The sequence below is a fragment of the Lampetra fluviatilis genome, chromosome 31 (assembly GCF_964198595.1).
Source record: "Lampetra fluviatilis chromosome 31, kcLamFluv1.1, whole genome shotgun sequence".
Taxonomy (NCBI): Eukaryota; Metazoa; Chordata; class Hyperoartia; order Petromyzontiformes; family Petromyzontidae; genus Lampetra; species Lampetra fluviatilis.
The window spans coordinates 8,340,613-8,368,139 of NC_136305.1; the positions used below are offsets into that span (position 1 = coordinate 8,340,613).

At 53.4% G+C, this 27,527-nt stretch overlaps 1 protein-coding gene across 1 annotated transcript in view; it reads left to right on the plus strand.

Moving 5' to 3' along the window:
- The window catches only part of LOC144943512 (mitogen-activated protein kinase kinase kinase 3-like), a 46,689-nt gene extending 19,819 nt beyond the window's left edge, over positions 1 to 26,870 (plus strand). The window contains exons 8-18 of the mRNA XM_078871029.1: positions 3,006 to 3,126; positions 4,967 to 5,103; positions 9,654 to 9,724; positions 10,949 to 11,016; positions 11,660 to 11,752; positions 12,556 to 12,762; positions 15,185 to 15,333; positions 16,194 to 16,325; positions 17,101 to 17,230; positions 18,557 to 18,734; positions 20,692 to 26,870. Coding sequence (XP_078727155.1) covers positions 3,006 to 3,126; positions 4,967 to 5,103; positions 9,654 to 9,724; positions 10,949 to 11,016; positions 11,660 to 11,752; positions 12,556 to 12,762; positions 15,185 to 15,333; positions 16,194 to 16,325; positions 17,101 to 17,230; positions 18,557 to 18,734; positions 20,692 to 20,917 — 1,512 coding nt within the window. The 3' untranslated portion in view covers positions 20,918 to 26,870. The remainder of the gene's footprint in view (positions 1 to 3,005; positions 3,127 to 4,966; positions 5,104 to 9,653; positions 9,725 to 10,948; positions 11,017 to 11,659; positions 11,753 to 12,555; positions 12,763 to 15,184; positions 15,334 to 16,193; positions 16,326 to 17,100; positions 17,231 to 18,556; positions 18,735 to 20,691) is intronic.
- Positions 26,871 to 27,527: the final 657 nt, after the last annotated feature.

Consider the following 27,527-nt stretch of genomic DNA (forward strand, 5'->3'; position numbering starts at 1 on the left):
TCGGGGGTTGTTTTAAGTGAGGGACGGAAGCTGCAGGTCCGAGTGAAGACAATTTCTCTGTGAGCTGCAGTGCGAGTTGATTCCAGTGAAGGGAAGCGAGAAGGGAGAAGCAGCGAGAGAGCGAGACTGGGCCCAGGGCGAGGGAGCGACAACGAGGGACAGTAGAGACGCTGAAGTTAGTGCGGTTGGAGTTTTGTTGAGAGTTTGATATCTAAAACATTTATTTCTGTAGCCTTTCCAAGTTCCTCTGAGTCCGGCTTAGTGAGGTTTTTACTGCGCCGACTTCAACATGACACACTCACCCTGCCTTGCCCACCTCTAAAGGTCACTGTTACGCTGAGGTTGAGGGTGCAGTGTTCCTGCATGGGCGCAGCTGTTCGTGTTGCTTGCCAGAGGAAAGTTGCAGGTGGCACTGCAACATAGAGCAACGTTGTTTTAAAAAATAATTTAAATGCATTTTATTGTACATTCTAGCATGAGCACATCCAGAGTGGGGGGTTGGTGGGGGCTGGGGCATGATGACGTAATCACTCAGATGTGCGTGGTGACATCACTGCGGTGCACTTGCCCGCCAATAGATCAGCCAGCCAGGAAGCCAGCCAGGCAGCAAAACTTTTTTATAATAGAATTTGACATGCTGGTCACATGGCCATCACGGCAACAGTGAATCCAGTATAGCTGAATTTATTTTCTTCACGTTTGTAACAGAGTGGAAACGTTTGATGAGAGAAACCGGATTTATATGAAGGTAACACATTCAAGTTGGTTATTTCCCTTCATGGTACTGTTTAAGTGATTAATTTACTGCCCCTTTGTCAAATCCCTGCTGGATGAAGGCCTTCCCCGCACCATGTCAGTCGCGGGGATTGTTTTACCGTACTTCACTGTGTGCGGGTCGGTGAAGGGCTCACACCCAGGACTGGTTCAGATATCACCGATATCAGCCCTGACCAGGAAACAAAACTCTGCCCGCTGGGGCTCATTGCACCGCTGCTCTACCGTGCGTGCGTTCCTTACATTCCATGTTATATAACCGGTTGTGTCTCTTTGATGCATAGGCTGAGCAGTTACTTTTCCTTCTCCGCAACCGCCATCGGTCTCGCTGGGTCAGGTCGCCCACGCAAGAGAGAGGATGTGGTAGTTGGACATTCCGGCCCCTATTTATGTGGAAGCAGATGCAGGGGGAGGGGGGCTAGTTTCGTTAAAGGCTCAGTAACATGCAGTTGCCTTGTTGAACATCGGATTTTTGTGCAGCATGTGAAGAGTACGGCGAAGTTACTTGCAGGAGAGCTGCACCATTTAAGCTCGGCTGTCGTAGAATCGGAGGGCCAAATAGGACGTTCAGATACCTTTGGTGGCCAAGCACACATTGAAGACATCCCATGTGTAGCTTTCAACAGACTTTTGGGGCAAGTGCTGTTAGTGAGTAGCACTCGTGAAGGCAAACGCGGCACACGAGGGGGTGGCTGGTAAACACCACGCTGAGCCACCTTTGTTTGCCAGGTACTCATTTAAGGTTGAGTGGACCTAGGGGAGGCCCAGGACCAGTTCAGATATTCGCCACTGTTATTATGGGCAAGAATACAACTGGAGGTCGTCAGGTTTGTAGCGCAGTGCGCCAACCGCTACATTGTCACTCCCCCAAGCCACACATAAACACGCGCGCACACACACACACTGGCCTCTTGTAAGAGACAGAAATTGAGTGAGCACACTACAAGTAATAAACACAGTGTTATTCTTGGTTCTTTCGGTAAAGTCACGTAGAAGGGAAATAATAAAATAATACAAATATAAAACAATTGTTTTTTATTGTTTAGAAGGGAAATAATAACATAATACATATATAAAACAATTGTTTTTTATTGTTTTATATTTGTATTATTTTATTATTTCCCTTCTATGTGACTTTACCGAAATGACCAAGAATATGAATCCCTGCAGTCACGAAAGCTTTAAATCACAATTTAAACACAGTGTTGTTGCTAGGTTACACGTGTTCCCCTCAAGCTCACGATTAGTGCCGCCCAGATGCTTGCAGTGGCAGATAAATATAAGATGCAAGGCAGCGTCAAGCTTGCATTAGCTATGCTTGCTCGTGGCAAAAAAATAAGAAAGCCAATGGAATATCAACGTATTGGCGGTGCACCGGTACGCGTTACGTAAAAATGTAATGTTTTCACAATGATTGTTTATTTTCCACAACTCCGATCAGAAAATCTTGTGGGGTACATCAAAATCAGTTCTCGTGATGTCGAATCAGTCGGAAGATGAATGTCAGTTCAAATTTAGATTTTATTCTTGTTTTATGAGGACCGGTGTGTTAAACTTCACCGCTGTTCTGCCAATACGTTCATGTAGCTTTGATAATGTATGCATTGTCCTTGAAACTGATTGGTCTGCCCCTTAATGGTGGTGTTTCACTGAGCACTTGACCAAGGCCGCCAAAAGGTGGGTAGAACATACATTTTAAATTCTCAAAACTCCCTTTCGGTGGGTGTCAAGGAAGTGCCACGTCCTGGCTCGCCAGGAGAAGGCGGTACAGCAGGAATGTGCACTCCACCTGTTCCGTCTGCATGGGTGCTCCGGTTTCCTTCCACATGTTAAACACTCGTTATTAATTGGCCGATAACATCTTCATATGTAGAGGACCGCAAAGCTTGGACAATTGTTTGGAGCCGGCTCACCGCGTGTGTGGTTCTCTCACGCCTCTGAAGCCGACCTCTCTCCCTGTCTTCGCGCGAGTGATTGAACACTGTGCGTGTTACGATCTGGAACTATAGGTGAATATCGTTTGCCAGCCGGTTCCAAGTGCTAGGCAACAGACCTCACATGGCTGCGGGACATTATGAAATGAAGTCGTGGGGCCGTATTTTTCCCCTCGGCTGTGGGCCCCCTACCCACTGATGCATGCGCGCACACACACACGCGCGCACACACACGCACGCACACACGTGCGTGCCGCTCACGGTGGGGGCCGCTCGTTGTGCCGTTGTGCCGAGCAGGACGACTCGGGGCTGGGGAAGCCGGCGATGACCGTCAGCGGGAAGATGAAGCCGTCCCACTCGCTGGGAGACATCGCGCGCTGCGGACCCCACGCACCGCGCAGCCGCCACCTCTCTGTCGGTACGCGCTTGCGTACACCGCTGCTGCGGCAGCGGCGCTGTGCTGCCCACGTGCACTGCCGCACGCTGTGGCTGCTGCTGCCCCTGCTGGTAGCTGTCGGTACGCGCTGGCAGACAACCAAACCAGTGCTGGTACTGTTTGTACGTGCTGACAACATACCACGTGCCCCCGGAGCCGATTGTGCACTTTTGGCACGCACTGGCACGTACCAACGCTTGTGCTGTACCATCGGTATGCATTGATAGCCACTGCTATTGGTGCTCAGTACAACCAGTCATGTTGTTATGCGCCAAATCACGCCAAATCCACAGTGTACTGCTCGCTAACAGTACTTGTCCCAACATTCTGTTGAAGGCTACATGGGGATTGTTTTGTCTTTGCACCTTCGTATGGGTGAGCGAGCAGTGGTGTGGTAATACGAGTGAGTGTTGGTGAGCTTTCGCGTGCGTTAGTGCGGGTATGTGTGTTTATTGCCTCGGTGACTTCCTGCGGTGCGTGCCTGCCTGCCGAGGCCTTCCCCTTCCTGCCCCTCGCATAGGCCGCCATCGCTACAATAGGTTGGGCTCTTTGCCCATCTGATAGCCCGAGGTGGGCGGGCCGCAGGGCCTGGGGCTGCGTGGCCCAGGGAGGCTGGGGAAACCTGGAGAGCGATCGGTTACCAACGTCTTGCGTATGTAACGTACTCGTTTTAAACCACGCGGGGAGAGCCCGTGGAGACTGAGGGTCTCATTTTCAAGGCAGACCCGGGTCACAAAGCCATGCAGTTTGCAGTGTTCACACTCTTGACTTCCTGGATTTTGTCCCGAGGATGTTTGACGCGGCTGCAAGCGAAAACCTTGTGTCTGATTGATTAATTCGGCTGTGGGAATTGTTCTTCAGCTGAACCGGTGTGAGTCGAAACAATAATAATCGGTGGGTTGAACCATTGTACACCATGTGACAATTAGTTTGTTTGGATATGTCTGGTGGTTGGGGGGGGTAGTTTAACATCAATATGGCGAGACCATTTTCGTGGCCTGACCCAAGCATCTATTGTGGATCAGTACGTATCTGTCAGCCCATTGCTGGATGAGGGTCTCCCCATGCAAAGCCGTTGGGGTTATTCGATCGTACTTCACCATCCTGGTCAATGTGGGGTGCTTAAGGCCGGGAGCATATAAGTAAAGTGCAACGATTGATTTGGCTGCATTGCCCTCTCCCACAGCCTATGGCACCGTGCTGTGCCACATTTGGGATGTCTGGCAGCATGTGTTGTGTGGCGTATGTGGCCGTATGCAATTTCCATGGCGTGTATGTATTTGCGTCTTATTTATACATGCGTTGCTGTACGACTGTGTGGTGTTGTGCATTGTGGGGTGTGCGTTTGTGCTTTGTGTGGTGTATGTTGGCATGTGACGCTGTCCTGTCGGTACGTATCGCTGTGTGGTGTGCGTCGTGTGTCATGCGGTTTGTTTTGTGGGGAGCAGTGGTTATCGCATTGCGTCATGAAGCCGGCGACCCGAGTTTGATTCCCACTCACGACCAATAGCAGTGGCGGACATTTGTACCGATCCTGGTGGGACCTCCCTTAGGTCGACTCAGCTTTAAACGAGTACCTGGTGCAGTGTGCAGACATCACCACCGCCGAGGAGACAAAGGCAGCCGGGCGTGGCGCCGGGCCACCTGCCCCCCTCGTCCACATTTTTGCTCCCAGTAATTGTCGCAAAAGTCTGTTAACGCTGTACGGGGGGGGGGGGGCGGGGGGGGGGGGGCTGAATCTCTGTCCTCGTTGCGTGCCGGTAATCGTTCCGCGGTGTTTGCTGCGTGTCGACCCGTGTTGCGGCGGGGGCCGGTGCGCCAGGCTCGCCGTCGGGAGAGCGCAGCGCGTCCCCTCCGCCCGGACACGTCCCCGCCGGGCAGCAGCAGGTGGCGCGCCAGGGCTCCTACACCAGCATCAACAGCGAGGGGGAGTTCATCCCCGAAGCGCTGGATCCCTGCGTGAGTGTCTGCCCTCTTCCTCTCGCGCACGGCCGGATGAGTAGCCACTTGTTGTGTTGTGTCCACACCACCACTTGTTGTGTTGTGTCCACACCACCACTTGTTGTGTCCACACCACCACGTGTTGTGTTGTGTCCACACCACCACGTGTTGTGTCCACACCACCACGTGTTGTGTCCACACCACCACGTGTTGTGTTGTGTCCACACCACCACGTGTTGTGTTGTGTCCACACCACCACGTGTTGTGTTGTGTCCACACCACCACTTGTTGTGTCCACACCACCACGTGTTGTGTTGTGTCCACACCACTACTTGTTGTGTCCACACCACCACGTGTTGTGTCCACACCACCACTTGTTGTGTTGTGTCCACACCACCACTTGTTGTGTCCACACCACCACGTGTTGTGTTGTGTTCACACCACTACTTGTTGTGTCCACACCACCACGTGTTGTGTCCACACCACCACTTGTTGTGTTGTGTCCACACCACCACTTGTTGTGTCCACACCACCACGTGTTGTGTTGTGTCCACACCACCACTTGTTGTGTCCACACCACCACGTGTTGTGTTGTGTTCACACCACTACTTGTTGTGTCCACACCACCACGTGTTGTGTCCACACCACCACTTGTTGTGTTGTGTCCACACCACCACTTGTTGTGTTGTGTCCACACCACCACTTGTTGTGTTGTGTCCACACCACCACTTGTTGTGTCCACACCACCACTTGTTGTGTTGTGTCCACACCACCACTTGTTGTGTTGTGTCCACACCACCACGTGTTGTGTCCACACCACCACTTGTTGTGTCCACACCACCACGTGTTGTGTTGTGTCCACACCACCACGTGTTGTGTTGTGTCCACACCACAACGTGTTGTGTCCACACCACCACTTGTTGTGTTGTGTCCACACCACCACTTGTTGTGTTGTGTCCACACCACCACTTGTTGTGTTGTGTCCACACCACCACTTGTTGTGTTGTGTCAACACCACCACTTGTTGTGTGGTGTCCACACCACCACTTGTTGTGTTGTGTCAACACCACCACTTGTTGTGTGGTGTCCACACCACCACTTGTTGTGTCCACACCACCACGTGTTGTGTGGTGTCCACACCACCACTTGTTGTGTCCACACCACCACGTGTTGTGTTGTGTCCACACCACCACTTGTTGTGTCCACACCACCACTTGTCGTGTTGTGTCCACACCACCACTTGTTGTGTTGTGTCCACACCACCACTTGTTGTGTCCACACCACCACTTGTTGTGTTGTGTCCACACCACCACTTGTTGTGTTGTGTCCACACCACCACTTGTTGTGTCCACACCACCACTTGTTGTGTTGTGTCCACACCACAACGTGTTGTGTCCACACCACCACGTGTTGTGTTGTGTTCACACCACCACTTGTCGTGTTGTGTTCACACCACCACTTGTTGTGTCCACACCACCACTTGTTGTGTTGTGTCCACACCACAACGTGTTGTGTTCACACCACCACTTGTTGTGTCCACACCACCACGTGTTGTGTCCACACCACAACGTGTTGTGTCCACACCACAACGTGTTGTGTCCACACCACCACTTGTTGTGTCCACACCACCACTTGTTGTGTCCACACCACCACTTGTTGTGTCCACACCACCACTTGTTGTGTCCACACCACCACGTGTTGTGTCCACACCACCACGTGTTGTGTTGTGTCCACACCACCACGTGTTGTGTTGTGTCCACACCACCACGTGTTGTGTCCACACCACCACGTGTTGTGTCCACACCACCACGTGTTGTGTCAACACCACCACGTGTTGTGTTGTGTCCACACCACCACGTGTTGTGTTGTGTCCACACCACTACGTGTTGTGTTGTGTCCACACCACTACGTGTTGTGTTGTGTCCACACCACTACGTGTTGTGTTGTGTCCACACCACTACGTGTTGTGTTGTGTCCACACCACCACGTGTTGTGTTGTGTCCACACTACCACGTGTTGTGTTGTGTCCACACCACAACGTGTTGTGTCAACACCACCACGTGTTGTGTCCACACCACAACGTGTTGTGTCCACACCACAACGTGTTGTGTCAACACCACCACGTGTTGTGTTGTGTCCACACCACAACGTGTTGTGTCCACACCACCACGTGTTGTGTGGTGTCCACACTAAGTGGTATTGCATCAATGTGACCTTTGAGTTTTCAGATTTCACGGTGGGCTCGCTCCTGTGGTCAAGGGTCTAGTTGGTGCATCGTACAGGATAATTGTTCTTCTTTTGGATGTGAATTGAGTAGCAGCTCTGAATCGACGTCTAGTCCAGCAGCTGGCTTCCAGGCACAATCGGTTAATCCCACAGAAAGTCATCGACTCGCACGGAGAGCCATCGACCCGCAGAGAGACCCATGGACTGTCATGAGTTCACGATGCGTTCCACTGTTTGTTGTGGTCCGCCGCAGTCACATTTGAGAGATTCTTTCATTTTCTATTTATGGAATTGGTGATTGCGCTTGCCATGGGCAGTGCGGATACGACGCAAGGCAGTGCGGGCGGGCGGGTGGGCAGTGACCCTCCGGATGGCTGGGTGGTGGCGGCGGTGGTGGAAGTGCCCGTCGTTGAACGATGCCCTCCCCCCCCAACTACCACACCCCTAACATCCCGACGTCTCCACCCCCTGGTGCCCACCAACGCGCGGGACAACCCCCATGCCCTTCCCTCCCGCGGCCACCTTGCGCACCCTTTGGCTTCCAGCCAATCAGAACGCTCGGAACAGACGGACCAACAGGCACGTTATATATATTTTTAAATTATGTTGCCGTTAATTATTTTGGCAAAAGCGTTTCTCTCGTTTCCGACTCCCCCTTGATATATCTCTTTTGTTGCTTTCTCCGTGCAGTCTCAATGCAGCCGTCCGATTCTCCTCGAGGGTTTTCACAATATTAGTATGTTTTATTTATTCGTATAGACCTTGGATTGTGATAACTCCAATTAGCACGGTTGGCTATGTACGGTGCAAAAGCTGTTCGACATACATATGCATACAACTTGGATGTAGACCTCGATTTGCGAGAACTTGGATGATCGTTTCCCCGGAGTCGATTGCCAGTGGCCAAGCTCAGCATACGATTTAATTACCGTACAAGATGTGTTTCTTCCACTCTAGGACAAAAGGGCTTAAAAAGTGTGACCCGTTCAGAAAATGGTAAGCATTGATTAAGAATTAGATATTCCATATCCCTACATTTGGCAAGAGTTTAGTGTTTGCCATTAATCCCGCATTTACTCTGAGACTACCTTTGTTACACGGCAGATTTAATTACCGCAGACGACGGGGGACAACGATGCTGCTGCTGGTACGGGTCATGAGACCCTTTCTCGGTGTAAGTGTTGAGCACATTGCCCGATGAACCTTGTGACCCAATCTCGACTCCCAGCCGCGGCTAACTCAAGTGGGGAATATCTAAACTGGTCCGGATTTGCGCCCCCTAGTTCAACCCCAGTCTCTCCCGTACCTCCGATTAGCACAGTTGGACTGCTGCGTACGGTGCGAAAGAAGTTCAACGTCCGTACGTAAAGGAGCACCTGGTGCGGCGTATAAACACCAGAGCTGGGGGAGACAAAGACGGCCAGGCCGGAGTGTTCGGCAAAACGCCCTCTTGCCAGCCTTTATAGATGCCTGCGTGACTACACTTGCCTTCGTCTTTGGCAATAACAATGTTATTGCCCTTCTCTTACCCACTGAGTGGTGTCAGGCCTCGCATACCAAACACTTTGTAATGGTGTCTGGTATGCGAGAACACACCGGATCGTCCAGAGGAGAAATCCACGCGTACAGGGGTAGAATAAGAACCCCGATCAGGAGGAGGGTGTGAGAACGTGTGTCGTGGTAACAGGTGAAGGATGTTAGCTGAGTGATTGAGGTGTGTTGACGTGCACATAGTTGTGTGGAGGTGTTTGAGTTGTACGTTTCAGGCGTGTGTTTGGGGCGCGTTGCTGCCTGCCGTTGTTGTGTAGAGACGGTGGAGTAGATATTGAGTGTGCAGGCGGTGCATTTGCACTGGGGTCCACGGGCCAGACGCTGGGCTACGAAGAGAGGGCGCCCATACGAACCACGCTTGCCTACCAAGGAGAGCCTCGCTCAGTTTCATGACTGTTTTCCAGGAGGGGTCCTACCAAGTTTTCATAGTTGGCAGTGATGATTGCGATGTAGATTCCAATTGAGGAATTTTGCGGGCATTTCTTTGGTTATTTGGACCATGACGCTGGCACACAATGGCCTTGCCTTGCGAATGACCTCACGCGGTGACCTTTAACATCCACCGTGAGTGAAGTGGATGGCGCGTAGTGGTATATTTACAATTAATGATCCCGCGGTATTAACCAGGATGGCCCTGCCGGATTTGAATCGCGAACCTCTGCAGCAGGTGGCGAACGTGGCAATCGCTGGGGCCGCGTCAGCGCCCACGCTACGGAGCTGCGCGAAGAGGTGCGTGTGATGAGGCAAGGAGGTGCGTGATCCGCTGGCTGTGTGTGCCTATCTGTGCGCAGATGCTGGACCCACTAAGCAGTGCGGACAACTCAATCGGCGGGAGCTGCCAGTCTCTGGACAGCTGCTTGAGGTATCAGCACCCCCGCCCACAAATAAAAAGATCTTCCGTATGGCCTTAACAGACTGTCGGGGCAAGTGCTGTTAGCGAGTAGCACCTATGAAGGCCAGCATGGCACACGAGGGGGTGGGTGGCCAAGAGCGCGCTCGGCCACATTTGTATCCCCAGTGCTGATGTTAACGCATCGCACGAGGTACTCATTTGAGGCTGAGTCGACTTAGAAGATGCCCCGGACCGATTCAGACAATCATCACTGGTATTGGTGGCCGTGAGCAGGGATCAAACTCGGGTCACTGGGTTCGTAGCGCGGCGCGCTAACTGCTGCACCATCGCTCCCCCTTTCTACACCCCCCTTATACCACCCAGTCTCAGCACAAAGGGGGGGAGGTGGGGGGCGGCGAGCGGGCCTGTAGTGGGGGGGGGGGGGGTCTCCCCTTCTCCTAACTTGGCCGGGATGGAAAAGAATGTTCCCTTCCACAGAAACATTCTACTTTTCTCCGTTCTCGCTGGTTTTAAACGTAATGCCTATTCTAACTTAATTTGCACAGAGTGTTCCGCAACATTCTATTTGTAATAATTATATAACTACTGCACAGAATAATAATAATAAGAAGAATCAATAGAACGTTGTCTTATTTATCCATGAGATTTTGCACTGAATCTCGTACTGCTTTGAGATATCTGACCTATTATTCTCTTTTCTGGGGTTATTTTGCAAAACCACAGAATATTCCCTGAACACGTGATTTTTACTCGTCATGAGATGAGATGATGAATAATTAAAATATCTCACAGTTGCACTGCAGCACTCTGTGTTGATAACAGCCCACAGAAGCATATGCCACCGAGCTACTGCTAAGATCCCTTCAAGTGACCTCTGTTCCCACCGAGTATGGCGCAGCGCTTTCCCACTCGCCCTCTCACTGCAAGTAACGTTCTTCTCGTGACAGTCAAATAAACAAAAAGTAAATTCTAACAGTTGAAATTTAGCAAAATTAAGTGCTCTGCCAAATGTAATGTTACGGTTGTTGACTGGGCAGAGACCGTCAAATCCTTATGCTTGAGAACTCGGTTTAATCACAGCAAGTGGCTGAAACCTGGATTCGTACCCAAGACTCAGCCCGGTGGTAGCTCAGTGCTCTGATCTCTGGGCCAACCAGGCCACCCCTTTGAGTCTCTCCCCTGTGCTGCCCTTCCTCACCCTGCTGCCCTCTTCCCCTGCTGCCCTCTCAACAGTGACAGCTACCATCCAGGACGTATGTCCAGGGCTCAGAGCTTCCCAGACAACCATCACGAGTACTCGGGTAAGGGACCGCTGTTTGCAGAGGAACAAACCGCGTAGGTCTCTTTCGTGGGCCGCACTCTACTGATGAGGCCATAGAGAGTCGGAACAGGGTGCTCTATTTCCCTGCTGTTGAGAAAACCATTGGTTCAGATGAATTAACTCAATTCTTTTGGTGTGAAACAAACTCCTTTCGTATTCTTGGTTCTTTCGGTAAAGTCACGTAGAAGGGAAATAATAAAGTAATATTTTTTTTATATTAATATTATGTTATTATTTCCCTTCTACGTGACTTTACCGAAAGAACCAAGAATATTAATCCCTGCAGTCACGAAAACTTTAAATCAAGATTTGAACTCCTTTCGGTTTACTTTTAATCAGCATAAATGCAATAGATGGAACTGGGCTGTGTGTCTCAGGTTGCGCGACATGTTTAAAATTTGGCCATTCTCTCTTGATAGAAAGAGGATTTTGAAACGTTGTGGCACTACAGCACTCTAGGGACATCACTGCAATATTCGAGTCTCGCCATCGACGATGACCTGGAGTAGAGGGATCATTCTGTTGCCATGGTCGCGTTTGTGTGATTGGGTGAATGTGCGAGACTGCGCCGGTGTAACCTCTGCGTGTGTGCGGTGTCCGTGCGGCCGCCCTCCGCCTTGTAGAGTACGAGACGAGGCTGATGGAACGCGCTGGCAAGGGCGGCACCTATCCCCGGCGCCTCCAGGGCTTCTTCCAGCAGCATGACAACAGCGATGGTACCGCACCTTCCCGCGCCGTCCGCCAGCCACTGACCCTCTGCGCTGCACACCTCGTGCATGCGATGCGTCATCGGTTATTGCTGCGTGTGTAATGACCGTGAGGTCAATAGTGCCCCTTCGTCTATCAGAGACACCGTGATGTCATTCGCAAGAGTCGGCGTCACGGTCAAAATTGGCAAAGTTCGAAAATGTACACCACAAATCACTCGGTTGGGATCACACACACACAAAGAGCCGTAGCAATCATCGCCTCCTACTAGCAGACTAATGCCCCCCAGGTCACTCTTGCAAATGAGACTCATCCTGGTCTTGGTTGAGTTCTCATCTGGTTACACAGAATGAATGTCGATGAACTTGAACTGATGCTTGCGTTGTAGGGGTGACCGGTGGTGGTGGTGGTATTGATCGTGATTATGAACCAGATATTGTCATGGTTATTCCAACGATCATAATCTTTAAGCTGTTGTTGTAATAGCAGTGGTGATCATGATTCAGCTTTTGTGGACATGGTAACGTTGATGATGATGCTGTTTCACCTGTTGTAGTAATCGGGGTACGCTGCGATAAGGCGAAAGATACTACGATGTATCATGCGGTATAATATCCATGATGAAAGCACGGTAAAAAGTGAAAAACAGTTACTAAATTATGGGAAAGCGCGTTGGTTGTCAGATCATGAAACATTTCACGTTTACATTTCACGTTTGAAGTGTATTGGTGACGAGAGCAGCGCTGACCGCTGCGGTTGTGGTGACTGGTGGTGACTGGTGGCGTTGGTGGTGGGGTTGGGTGCGACGCAGGTCGACGGACCTTCCCGCGGGTGCGGCGCCCCTTCCCCCTGGCGTTCGGGCTGGGCCAGGGCAACTGCGGCGGCGGCGGCGGCAGCAGCAGCAGCAGCAGCCTGTTCCCCGGGAACGGAGATGGCGGCGCCGTACCGCGGCCACGCCGGCCCAGCGACATGGAGGGCCTGGCTCCCTCCGCCAACGACGTGAACCACTCCAGCCGATGTGAGTGGCCGGTCGCACGCCGCGTGCGCAACCCGGCGACCAAAGTTCGCCGCCGACAAGCGGTGACGGATATCTGAACCCGTCCCGGGCCCATCCCCCGAGGTCGACTCGGCCTCAAATGAGTATGTGGGGGGACAAAGGTGGCCGCGCATGGTGCTGGCCACCCCACCCCTCACTCGCGTGCCGTGCCGGCCTTCATAGGTGCTCGCCAACAGCACTTGCCCCTACAGTCTGTAAGGCTATCTTATCTTTCTTTGGTGGTGCGAGGGCAGTGTAGTTATAATAGTGAGAGTCTGAGTCTCATCATCAACGATGACCTGGAGAGTTTTAGTAGAGGCTCATGTCTGTGGATTTCATGAGGCCGTTCTCTTTGTCGAGGCAACAAAAGCAGTCGGACATGCAGTGAGACGCTCTTAGTTATTGGATGTTTATGTAAGGGGCAGATAATCCCCCCCGTCTTGCCCCAATATTATGAAGTCGGTCAATCGGTGAACTCAGTAATTCCCTTTAAATACACACTAGCTTAACTACCCGGCTTCGCCCTGGACTTGGATACACCACGCCTGTCCGCCTTTGTCTCCCCAATGGCGATGTTCACACACCACGCCAGTTACGCGTTTGAGGCTGAGGCTATGTCGACCTAGGGGAGGCCCAGGACTGGTTCAAATAATCGTCACCGGTGGTGGCCGTGAGCGAGAATCGAACTCGGGTCGCCGGGTTTGTAGCGCGGCGCGCTAACCGCTACACTACTTTGCGTTACGCTTCCACGTGCGCGGATCACGTGACAGATTGGACGTCACAGCTCACTTGGTGTGCAAAAAATATATGCATTATTGTGCTCCCCCCCCCCCCCCCCCAAAAAAAACAAGTATGTTTTAATAATTTTAGCATGGTGTACAGTCTGGAAAGTACCCACATGCCAAATGTACAGTTTGTTGCATGTCGGGAAGTATGCTAAACATTTTGAACAGACATATTCACAACTTTGCTTTTTACATTTATGGAGATAAAGCCAGTTACCTCTATTTGTCTTTCTCTCTGCTAAGTTATCTCAGTTCCCGTCTTCATTTAACTTCGGTCGTGGCAAAGTCGGCCACGCTTTGATCCCTGGTGGGCCGGCAGTCCTGGTCGTCGTCGCGCGTGATGATTTTTTTCGTCGATAATTTAATTTCCAATTTGAACACCGGCGTGGGGGGAGGTGTGCCCTGGCGTGTGGGGGCCGATCAACGTCTGAACGACTGAGCCCTCTCCCCCGCCATCCCGACGAATTTCCGCGATTTTGGGGAGTCACGCTCTGATTGGAGAGGCGATCCTAATTTGTCTCTCTCTGTCTCGTTGCTAACGCCTGTCGTGTTTGCTCTGCCATGTCTCGTTTGCACCGTCTTTGTTGCACTGGTCTCCGCATGTACGTGTCTCCTCTCTTGTTGTTGTTTCTCGGTCTGTAACATCCCACTGCTGGGCAAAGGTCTCCCCATGTTGTTGTGGTTGCTGCTGCTGCGGTTAGATACTATACTTCAAACCTCCCCCCCCCCCGAACATCCTCATTGGTTATAAATATATATAACCTGGTCAGACTCAGACTTCTCTTTTTAAAGGGACAGGAAGGTTAGCACCTCCCCTTCCCTCATCTCCCGTGTAGCCTCTCCCTGTATGCACTCGCACCCACTGTCTCTGTGATATGTTCCTGTAAACACCCAACCGTGCCTAGGGCCCCCCCCCTCCCCAATATCTGTGGTCAGACAATGCTGTGGTTGTGGGCACTTGGGCCGGCGTCGTTGCTTTTGGACAGACGCCGCTCGTACGCCGCGGTTGTTGTCAAGCACCGCTGGCGTTGTGGCCTATCGCCGCTGGCGTCGTGGTTGCGGCTGCTGCTGTGGTTCGCGTTGTGTGGTCGTGTCTGGTCGTGGCGAGCAGCGGCGTTTGGCTGGGGTCAACCTCTGGGCGGCAGCCACAGATTCGGCGGGCCACAGATGTTATCGTGCTCACGGGAGCTCGTTACATTTAGCTGCCAGCTGCAGCGGGCGCTTCCCCTCCCGCTCAATAAGCCATTGTTTTTCCCGTGATTGAGCACGAAAAAGTCAAACTTTGTGATGCTGCCACTTGTATTTGTGGTCGTGCAATGTATAACCCCTTTTCCTTTCGTCGGGGGTGGGGGGGGGGCGGGGGAGGTGGGGAGGTGTGTGGTGGCACAAGCCTGTGATCCGGAACTTTGGAGGCAGGGGTTGGTGGATCACGCAGAGATTTGTGAAACTCCCAAAACCCACTGCTGGGCTGCAGATGGCAGCAGCACAAGTGGTCGTGCCTTCCGTCGCACGCCCCCGTCGCCCACGCCCTCGCCACGTGCCCCTGTTGGTCGTGCCATGCCCTCTCCCTCAATCGTCCTCCGCCCCCCTCCACCCCTCGTGCCGTGCGCCACCCACAGCCCCACGGGCGCCCACGAACTGGCGGCTGGGGAAGCTGCTGGGCCAGGGCGCGTTTGGCCGCGTGTTCCTGTGCTACGACGCCGACACGGGGCGCGAGCTCGCCGTCAAGCAGGTGCAGTTCGACCCCGACAGCCTGGAGACGAGCAAGGTGAGGGGCGGGCACGGGGGCGCCCACGCTCACGTGCAGTGGCGGCGGCGGCGTCGTCGTTGAGAAGAATTCAAAGAACAAAATAGATGAGCGGATGCCGCCGACGCCTGCATGTGTCGGTCTCGTCCACGTGAAGAACACAAGTGTTTTGCTTACACGACCCATTGGTCCAACAGGAGTGCATCTTTTCACCACCATTGATTCGGTACAGGCAAACTCGGGACTGGATTTGACATCCGGTGTCTCATCAGCTGAGTGAGATGCTGTAGGCAAGGACCCTCTCTGTACGAAATGGGTCCTAGGTGGCCGGGAAATGTAATAATTGGTAAAGTTGTACATTTTTTTAAAATCGTAGTGTTAATGTTTTGTCTTGTTGGTATGGTATGAGAGCATGGTGTGGTGTCGTGGTGTGAGTTGGTGTTAAGGTATGACATTGTGTTATTGTATCACAAGGTGTTATGCTGTGGCATTATGCTATGATGTAATTCCACAGTAATACAAGGTGAGTTGCGGTGTGGTGGTGGTTTTGGTGTGACGGTGTGGTGTGATGGTTGTGTGTTGGTGAGGTGTTGTGGTTTGGTGCGATGGTGTTATGTTGTGGTGGTGGTTTGGTGTGATGGTGTGGTGTGATGGTTGTGTGTTGGTGAGGTGTTGTGGTATGGTGCGATGGTGTGGTGGTAGTTTTGGTGTGACGGTGTGGTGTGATGGTTGTGTGTTGGTCAGGTGTTGTGGTTTGGTGCGATGGTGTTACGTTGTGGTGGTGTGGTGGTGGTTTGGTGTGACAGTGTGGTGTGATGGTAGTTTGGTGTTCTGATCTGACGATGGTGGTGGCGGTGTGCGTCCACCGCCGGCGTGTGCAGGAGGTGAAGGCACTCGAGTGTGAGATCCAGCTGCTGAAGAACCTGCACCACGAGCGCATCGTGCAGTACTTCGGCTGCCTGCAGGACGCCGTGGAGCGCACCCTCTCCATCTTCATGGAGTTCATGCCTGGGGTACGCCTCCCCCCCCCCCCCCCGCTCAGCGAATCATTGCCGCGTCTTTCGGTCTTTCGCTTCGTCGGGAGACACGTGGGACGGCGTCGCCTGGGCTGCGTCAAGAACAATTGGAGAGCTGTAAATAATCGGTGACGTTTTTGTGAAATGTCCCTTCTTCACAGCACAGGTGAGAGAGGTCGAGTGGCCTCTGTTAAGGCCACTCGCAGTGTTATTGACGAACGTGTTGGAGTTATTATTTTTGTTAATTGTGCTTTTGCGCCAACGCCAAGGCAGCAGCAGCAGTACCACCAAAACACCACCGTGAGTTTCAAGTGACGTACGCAAGAAACTCGTGTATAGAAATCAATCGGCTTCTGTGAGTTATGCAATGGCAGTTCTTTAGGGACTACTGATGGTTTTTGCACAGTGCCCAAATATTCCGAGTGCTTTTTTGTGCCGGGTGTTTGTGTATTATTTGATGATGATGACGCTCACGTAACATATAGGCTGTCGGAGCAAGTTAACCTGCCAAAAAAAGTGAGACAAACGAGAAACAACACAAGCGAGATGATAAAAAAACGACACGAAAGGAAAGTGACGCTTGAATCCAATCGCGGCCCCCAACGACCGTGACAAATTCATCGAATCGCCCGCGGCAGGTGGACGAGGGATGAAGTCGTGACGCGGCTACGAGCGGCTCGCCGTGGTTACAACCCCGCGCCGGCGCGTTGGGGCGAGCGCCGGCAGCCGTCTGACCGCCCCGCGGTTGCGCGTGTGCGTGCGGTGCTCCCAGGGCTCCGTCAAGGACCAGCTGAAGGCCTACGGGGCGCTGACGGAGAACCTGACGCGGCGGTACGCGCGCCAGATCCTGGAGGGCGTGCACTACCTGCACTCTAACATGATCGTGCACCGTGACATCAAGGGTACGTAAGCACCACGCCGCGTCCAGCACGCAATCGCGGCGAGCCCCGCCCCGTGCGGCCTTAGACAGGCTGTTGGGACGAGTGCTGTTCAACGAGTGCCTGTTGAGGCAACGCGGAGCAGGAGGGGATGCATGGCCAACACTACGCCCGGCCACCTTGAACTTCCTAGTGCTCGTGTTTTTACTTACCGCACCAACACACACGAACGGACCACTGTCCTCACACGGCATCACCGCACACACACCACCTCACACGGCACCACCTCACATGCACACCACCTCGCACACACACCACCTCACACACCCCCTCACACACACGCACACCACCTCACACATGCACACCACCTCACACACCCCCTCACACACACGCACACCACCTCACACACGCACACCACCCCTCACACACACCACCTCACACACGCACACCACCTCACACACGCACACCACCTCGCACACACATTACCTCGCACACCCCCTCACACACACACCACCTCACACACCCCCTCACACATACCACCTCACACACGCACACCACCTCACACACCCCCTCACACACACCACCTCACACACGCACACCACCTCACACACACACTACACCTCGCACACCCCCTCACACACACACACCACCTCGCACACCCCCTCACACACGCACACCACCTCGCACACCACCTCACACACACCACCTCACACACGCACACCACCTCACACACACACACCACCTCACACACCCCCTCACACCCACAGACACCTATTTACACACATGAGCGCCTTTACTCAAGGTTCTTGATGTAGATGAAAAAAAGGTTGACACAAAACGGAATGATCTAGATGGCAGGGGCAGGCAAGCATTGAGGAATGAGTGACAGCGATAGAGGAGTACTTGGGGATCACGTGTTAGTAGTGGAGGGGCAGGAATGAGTGGAGGGGCGAGGGGAGGGAAGAGGAAGAGAATGGTCAATAGGTAAGAGGTGGAGCTTTAAGCGAAGGGCAGAAGGAGGTTAAGGAGGGGGCATTGCTCAATGCACAGGGCAAGTTGATTCCAGTGGAGGGATGCAGGGAGGGAGAAGGACCGAAAACGGGATTGGGCACAGGGAGAAGAAGGAAAAGAGAGAGACAGAGAGAAGATTGAGAACGAAGAGGACGAGACGAGGGGACGTGGAAGGAGATGAGAGAGGCGAGGTGATGAGGGTGGGCATGGCCATGAAGAGATTTAAAGACGAGCGTCAATTATTTGAAAAGGCGAACAGGAAGCCAGCGGCGTTGAAGGAGGAGGGGCGAAGTGAAGCCTTGCGTCACCGGCGTGGACCTCTGGCACTTGTGCCCCCAGGAGCCAACATTCTGCGCGACTCTGCGGGCAACGTGAAGCTGGGAGACTTTGGCGCCAGCAAACGCCTGCAGACGATCTGCCTGACGGGCACCGGCATGAAGACGGTGAGCGGCACGCCCTACTGGATGAGCCCCGAGGTGATCAGCGGCGAGGGCTACGGCCGCAAGGCCGACATCTGGTGAGTGATGCTCGGCACACGGGGGCGGCACGTGGTGGGGGGGCACACGGTGGGGGGCACACGGGGGCGACACACAAGGGGGCGGCACACGGGACATGCTGGCACACATGGGGGGCACTCTTGGGCACACACGTGGCACGAGGTGCGGGAGTGGTGAAGCGCATTGACCCTGGTGCAAGGAAAACAGTGGAGCCCCTTTTTTGTCCAATTTCTCCATAACATGGCCCGTGGGGCGTGGTCCATGGTGGCGGTCCCTGCACATTCCATAGCTATGCCACATAAAGTCTTATCAGCCTCTTAGTCTGTGAGTCTTACATTGCAGTGTTATTTTAGTCTGCGAGTCTTGCATTGCAACTCGTACGGAAGGGCACCCCCAGTTGCAGCTGTTCCTGTGCGTCACAACGGTGACCCGGCACCTGGCCTGCGAGTGGCCACTTGTCTGCCGGCCGGGGGCAGCGATTGCTGCCATCTGAAATCCCAAGCGAGTAGCTTCAAATGATCATCTTATCCAACGAGACGAGAGAGCAGCTCTCTCGTCTCGTTGGACGGGGACCCGTGGGCGCCCGGTAAGGCGCGGGGGCGCCGCTGGCGCGGGGCGTCTGCAGGCCTGCCGCCGGCGTCCCCGGGCCGAGCAGCGCTCGGCGCTCGTGAAAGGAGAAGGCGGCTTGCGGTGTTATTTTAGAAATAATGCACATCCTGTTTCCTGGTGCAGACAATCACGCGCGGAGGGGGCGAGGCGGGGCGGAGGGTGGCGTGGGGAAGACTGGGGTCACCCTCCAGAGCCCCGGCACCCCCCCCCTCCTCCCCCGACGCCACTCCCTGCGTCGTTGCCCCGTTATTTCGGTCGTTGTGGGGGCTCGGGGCGGTAGTGCGTAGGGTGCGGCACAGGGGATGCCGATGTATTGATTCGATCGTTAAAGTTGGAGACTTGGTTTGGGCACAACGTGTCACGAGAAGAGAGGAGGAGGGCCGGCAGTCGAGAAGAACAGCGGAGGCCAAACGACGGGAAGCCCACCGGGCAGGCGGAGCGACGGTGACGTCGGCTCGTGTGTGCACGTGCCGAGTGAATCGCCGCATCGTGACCTCGAGAGCCTTTCAACCAGCGGTGGATTGTTCTTGGCTGACGATGACGATGATTACTAAAGTTGATTCTTCAGATTACGATGTGTGCACTCATACAGTGGCGTGTGTGAGAATCATTTTTACGGCGGTTTAATTTGTGCACATTCTAATGTTTCACTCGAAGGAAAATGTTCAGAATAAATCGGAACAAATGAGATGGAACAAATGAAAGAGTATGTAGAGCCCAGACGAGTCAAACACCCCACTGGGCAGCCAGTGGAGTACCAATAAGGTGAAAGGCACAAATGAAACGGACCCTTTCTTTGTTGAAGGCCGTCTTGTGAAGGGCTCTGTCTCCCTTATTAGTGGCCCTGGGAAGCCTGATCCAGTGCACAGCACTCTGCTGTTGTTGTTTGTCTCTCGCACTTGCTGGAACAATAAATCTGGCTGCCCTGCCGTGGCAGGGTGTGAAATTCCTGTGCGTGGGGGAACCGGGGTAGGTGAGCAGAGGTCACGGCCAACTTTCCACAGGAAGCAGCAACCCGAGCCAAAGTAATCAACACCTCGATCCTCCTCCCTCGGGGATCACCGTGTTGGTGACACACGCCGCGTGTCCCGTGCCTAGACCCCCGCAACCACCGTGACACACACGCGCACAAAGATCGGGTAAAGGAGATTTTTATGCTCGTAATGCAAGCGTCGAATCGTGCGAACGAGAATCTGTTATTTAAGATTTGTGAAAATGGTTTGTATGTAACAAGTTTCGCAACAGACTTAAAACAGTGTTATTCTGAAGAGCTTGCTCTGTGCGATCAGCGCGGTGCATTCATGATGGGATGGACATGCCGTGTCCTCGTTGTGTTCCCACCACATGACGGTATGTTCGCACCGACAGGAGCGTCGGCTGCACCGTGGTGGAGATGCTGACGGAGCGGCCGCCCTGGGCCGAGTACGAGGCCATGGCGGCCATCTTCAAGATTGCCACACAACCCACCAACCCCCAGCTCCCCTCCAGCCTGTCGGAGCACGGCCGCGACTTCCTGCGACGCGTCTTCGTGGCGGCGCACCAGCGCCCCTCCGGCGAGCAGCTCCTGCGCCACCCTTTCGTCTGCTGGCACTGACGGCCCTGGCGGCTCCCGCGGGCTTCCCTGCGGGGCCTCCGCCTTGTCCGCCGTAGCCCCCAACGAGACGACGGGCCCCCCCCTCCCCGCCCCCTCAAACCCGCCCCCCACGGCCGTGCAACTCTCAAAGCCCCCTCCCCCTCCCCACCCATCCCGCCTCCGCCCCAACCTGTTCCACGCTTGCCGTGCGAGCCGCCGGTTGATGCCTCTGCGGTGGCGCGGTTGGGCCCAGCGGCGCCTGGCGGGGGCGGCGCGTCCTCCCCTGAGACGCCTCCCGACGGCTCGTCGCCGCCTCGGAACGGCGCTCGCCGTGCCACTGGCTGTTCCGCTCGTCGCAAGCCGCAGGCGGGGGTTGCGGCTGCGCTGGAGGGGGAGCGTTGGGCCTTTGCTGAGGGGTCGCCCCCCCCCCCCGTTCTCTCGCGTGTTCTGCAACCGCCTGAGTCGTCTCCCGATCATCGGCGTCTTTGGGGTGGTGTGGGGCTGTTGTCTCCAACCTCGAGCCAGGCACATCGGCTGAGGTGGCCCCGCCGGTTGGAGCCTGGGTTGAGTTTGGGCCTCTCGGTTGCGATGCGTGGCATTGAATTGTCTTCGCCGTGATCGTGGCTGTGGATCACTTGGGGCGCTGCTTTCCGATCGTCGAAGTGATGCTGACAATTGGAGAGACACTCCGCGAGAGTGGCTGTGGTGGTGATTGCGACAAAGATGGCGACGGCAGTGAAGATGAGGTGGGCGGTGATGGTGACGATGGAGCGTGTGAAGGGGATCACGGCGACGGGTGGAAGCGGAGCTGACTCCGGTGGTGGGACGCGCGTTGAAAAGATGTAAATAATCACCGTGACCGAGACACCGACGGCTCGTGAGAGTCACCGCGGCGATGACGGCCACGACAAGGGGTGATGAGGATGAACCGTGGGGCTCCACGGACGCCGTCTTCGAGACGTTGATGACGAGAGGAGAGACTCGACGAGGGGCCAGGAGAACGCTGGATTCACGATTCTTCACGCCAATAATTTAAATCCCTCACTTAGTGCCATCTTAGATTTGTATCGAAGTGTAATCAAAGATTTCTTATATAAAGAGTGTATTCTTTATTTTTTATAAATAATTGAGAAGCTGCCTTAACTTCCGAGATATTTGTATAGCCTTTACTAACGTGCACATATCTTTGTTTCCATGTAAATACGACACAAGTATTTATCGTTTATAAAAATCAAATGACAAGGGGGCCAAGAGCGGTGAGCTGCGGTGGCGAGCCGGAGTGACGAAGCGGAGAGGCGAAACCGCCCTTCTTTTACCCGACCTCTCGCACTCCCTCCCACTTCACCCGATTTGACCTTCCTCCCCCCACTCCCCCTCCCCCTCTCCCTGGCTGGTTCCATGTGACCACTAGCAGCACTGGCAGCACCATGTGGAGCGATTGGGGTTGCCCAAGGTGTGGCCAGGTGGCCTGGCGAACACGTGCTCGGAGGAATCCGTGTGCATACAGCCCCAGCGCCCGTCTTGTCTGGGAGGTCCGGAGCCAGCCATGGACATTGCACATTCCTCTTGTGGGGCCAAAGTCCTTTATGCAGGACGACCACTTTTGACTTCTCGCCCAGCATGGCGCGCCTATGACCAAATAATCAGCAACGTGCCTGGATGTCCGAAGCTGAGCAGGGTTGAAGCCCTCGTTGCGCTTGCGTGGGCAACGGCCGTGCGCACCAGGTCTTGTTCTGTGCACGTGTGGAGCTGCTGTGTGCTCAGTTGTGGGCGGCAGGGGACAGTGCAGCAAGTTCCATTCTCTGTGCTGTACTTCTATGCTTCCCATGTCCTTACTTATTACTGCCTTGACCAGCAGGCATCGGCCAGCATGGCAAAGTATGAGAAAATAACCCTCCTCACGATTGACACGAGGACTGTATGCGTGTGAGATGCAAGTGGTGGCGGTCTTCACAGGGTGGTGCTGTATTACGGTTATGAGAGTTTGGCGATAACGAGATCCCCGCTGGTAAAGGAACAGTGTGCCATTGTGTGGTGTGGCGGAGGGGGTGGGGGGGTGGCATCGTGCCACCCAAGGCATCAATCACCTTGCAAGGGCCTCCCCAAGACCTCGAGTGTAAAATCCTAGAGGTCTTATTTTTGGCTGGCTTGGTACCAGGCTGGTCTCTGTTCGATCCAGGGGTTGCCGTGATACTACGATGGATCGTACGATAGAAAGATCCACGATAATCGTGTCGACCGTTTAAGCTAATTATCATCGTATCGCAATTATCATTTTCCGTAGAATTTTTCTGAAATATTGAATTTCCTTCTTAAAAAACAAAAGCATTTCTGGAAAAGCAATAATGAAAATGTATAAGAATAATCAAAGTTCGAAAGGTAATATCTGCAACCCGTTACATTCGTACATTTTAAACGTTTTCCGTGGGAAATAAGGGCCATGGTGGTTATGCGATGTCGTCGTTTTCTGGCGGCACGGACTGCGATCGTCACATGACGACGAGCACCAGACTTCTGGCAGGCTCATGTTGCGCACACTGCAGTTGTGAGCAACATTTTACAGCGATCTTCATTCAGTACTGTGCAAGTGCAGGAACAAGCACAAAGACGATCCAAATGTAAATCGCAACTACACAGCTAAGGGATACTGACGGCAAACGGTAAACGTCACATCGTGAAATTGAACGTATCGTCAAAGAATGATAGCGCGGCAACCCTCTCGCCGTATCCCAAACTTACGCACGAGGCCCCCTGCATCCCGACACCCCCAGCCCGGCAGCGGTCGCCAAGGTTTTTGACCGCGCGTCATTGCGGGAGCACGGTTCGAATGTTGGACGGACACCGTCGACCGGCTGGGACGCGTTAACCCGAGTGAGCGAAGCACTGCCAGGAGAAACCAATCACACGGCCGTGATGACTTAACTTTGCACTTTTCACGAAAAGAGAGTTACCGACTTAAAGGTAAACCAAATTTCTTTTTTTTGGAGCGTTTATTTTTGTACAGAGAGACGCAAACAACGGAAGCAGCGGTGGAACTACTCGTTGGATGAGTGACATTGGGGGAGGCGGCATTCTTTCTGTTACACCCAGACCTTGTGAGCGACCTTCCACAGTGGGCTTTAGTCGCCTTACACCGCACGCGTGACCGGTGCGATCTGTGAAGCGATGGCTCGGTCACGCTGCTGAGAAACTAATTGGGATCGGGCCAAACGGGTCCAGGGCTACAAGGGCTGATGGGTGGAGGAGGCTGAGACTTAACGACGCAGCCAATGATCGGGTAGCGTCCCAGTGGACATCCACCGAGGAGATGGAGCAGTGAAATCCGCTCCTCGTGCGCAGCTGCCGGGTGGATTGTTACTGCGCAGCGGCGTGAGAGATGGCGGCCACTTGGGGCGAGCCTTCAATCAGCAATAGATTGACCATGGCTGATGATGATTATTACTAGCTCCCGGTAATAGATTTTGCCCCCCCCCCCCCGTCTATTATCGGCTTTAGCCTGGCACTCCATAGGTCAGATGCTTGATTTGCTCATGACGGCGATTGTACATTTGTGAGTGTCCAGCACGGAACTGAAAGTAATGTAAATTGTTTTGGCTAACGCTGCCCATAAGTAAAGCCAGTCGATTTATGAGCTACAGTTTTTACGGAACCAAATTTTAAAATGTTTGCGTTTCTGATTGTCTGGTTTTGTAGACGTCCACTCGACTGTGTGCCAAGTTTCACCTTTCTAGGCCCTGTTGGAACGCCATTAGGACTTACACCGGTCACGACTATCAGTGTGTGTATTATCATATCTGAAGCTCCTGTTCAGGAGTGGGACAACGGGCCTTTGATATTCAAAAGAGGCAGCTGTGGATGGAGCGGAAGAGGTGTGTGTGTGTTTTTAATACACTATGTAGCAATTGCTAAAGGGTATATGGGAGAAAACCCGACTACAATGCAGGAGAGGTAGAATGAGATTGAGGAAGAAAGGAAATCGGTCGTAGATGGTGGTAACGTTTTGTTAGCCTCGACGAGAAGAACGGGGAGAGGGAGTGGGAAAAGGAGTTTGATACTGGGGTGGGCAGCAGCAGAGGGGGAAGCCAGTGGTTCTTAACCTTTCCTGCAGCCTTGCACCCCTTTGGTTTCTCAATGGTTACAACATTTTATGTTACTAAACACAAAGGTTTGATGAAACCAAGTATGTTGTACTTACATGCCCGTGCTTCATTTGTGTTATCGATGATTTACCTTCTTAACAAAAATGTCAATGACATGCCTCGCACCCCCAGAAAGGGCATCTCGCACCCACAGGTGGTGCGTGCACCCCCAGGTTTAAGAACCACTGCTCTGAGCGAAATGTGCCCAGGAGATTCCCACGCAAAGCGTTGCCGTTTGGGAGTGGAGTGGGCGCAGGGAGAGGACGGTGGGCTGAGAGAGGGGAGGCGAGAATGTAGGGTAAGTTTAAGTCGAACAGGGTCATGGCGAAGTTTGAGTCTGATTGAGACAGCGGATTACCCCCCTACCCCCTCCCATACATATAATTCCCAGAAATGATGTTGATCGGGAGCCAAAGATAATCCTTGAATCCAGCCTGCATTTTGCTCAATTAGTCAAGCTTTTTAGGGAAAAAAAAACAACCTTGAGGAATACAATGGTTGCCTTTTTTGCTTTGCGAGACCCCGTAAAGCATTCCTCTCCCCGCGTGCAGGCGATTCCCACACTGGCTGGCCCACGTCTCTTGAGGCAGGGCATGTGGAGTGGCTGGAGTTTGCGTGTCGGCCAGGGAGCCCTTCGTATGAAGCCTTGTAGCAAGCAGTGTCCCGTGATTGTCAGCCACTTTTGCTTCACTTCCATGATCACCTCCCGAGTCCTATGCATGGCTAGTTCTAAATACGGCAATAATCAAACTCCTATGTGCAGTAACGGGGAATGCTGCATGTGGTGGCGGAACTGGTTACTTTGTAGCCAGAGTTCCATGTGCGACAGCTGCTGGAGCGTTGAAAGGAACTCGCTGCAAAATGTCTTTCTCGCAAGCTGCTCGCAAGGACCCAAATGCACTTATGTCTCCTTGTCTGCGTGCGTGGGGGGTGGAATCCCCAACTGGTGTGGCATGCGGTTTCACAGCCACACTTGGCTCACACTGAGCTCTGCCCACATTGCCCATCGGCCACTCGGGGCACGACCCTTGCCCATTTATCTCTCTGCAAAGTGACACGGCCGCCCTCGTTCCTAAATGTGGCTTGCCAGAGGCATACTTGTGTTTGTTTGGGTCCGGGATCCTGCCATGGTGCAATGGTTAGCGCACTGGACTTGCAATCCAGAGGATCGTGGATTTTTTTTTAATCTCCTGGCACGAAATATTTCTTAAATCCCCCCCCCCACCACCGCCTTTGTCCGCCCGACAGTAGAAACGGGTTCACTGCGGTTCGTCTGACCACCGTGGAGAAGTAGGCCAAGTACCCTCGAGAGGCGGCCCTTGCACGCGGTGGCGTGAGCCAGCAGTATCATAGCTGCTCTTTCATTAAATGTGTCACGCCAGAGGAACGGCAGTGCGACGCAGGTTACTGCAAATCCCCCTCTGATTGCAAGCACTTGGGACAAAATGTAATTTCGACCGTGACCCACATTCATTGACCAGGGAACCACGTGCATCTGCGATGCCAACTTTGTGGGCCTCATTGTGAGAAAAACAAGCTGTGCACGTGGCACCAAGGGTCCGTTTTACAAACACAACCTGTGCCTGCCAATTTGCGGTTTTAATCCCCTCCCCACCCCCCCATCCACCCCCCATCTACCCCCACCGCACATACCCCAAATCCCCCACCCCCGCCCCTTCATTCACATGACATTCTCGTGTCACAGTGCCTTGTTTAATAAAATTTGCCTTGAAGCGGTGGGGTGGGGGGGAGTGTGGTGGCAGGGTTTGGGTGTGACATACAAGGTAAAGATGTTTACTCGTCTCGGTTTCAATTCTAAGTAAATAAAAAAAATACCAAATTAACAAGTCTTGTGGTGTGTTGCGCGCAGACTACATTTCGATGTGTGTTCCATCTTATCGGTGCGAGGGTTCAGCAGAAGATTGATGCCGTGCGGTTGATCGAGGACCGGCTCGCGACTATTGAGCATCTTTGCGCCACTAATTCCCTAAGTAAAAACATTACCAATGTGAGAGGTTGATTCTAAACGAGGGTGGTTCTGGTTGGCTCGTCGTCAGCACTTCTGCGCCGGTCCCGCTGAAAAGCCTGTTGTGCCACAACCTGCCTTGAGCCATCCGTGATCAAACTCGCCTCTAAAGGGCTAACGAGTTAACGACCTCGACCTGTTGCCAAATTACTCGCGCTCACAACACGAGAAATGAAACGACAGTAAATTTGCGCATTCACTTTGGTGACGTTCCAGCTCCGAGTTAATCGGGAGAGACGCGCCTGCCTGACTGTCATGCTCGCACGTTGGGACATCTGCTGCTGCATCGACACTGGGTACGAGATGAGACCGGTGACACGGTGGGATCTCGCTTCTGGGATGTCGCCTTCTGTGATGTCGCCTTCTGTGGGCTGCTCTAACAGAGGGGTGCATGGCATGACCCCAGCATAGACATGTGTAATGACACTGGGAATATATCATTGTATATCGCTTATGTATGTGTATA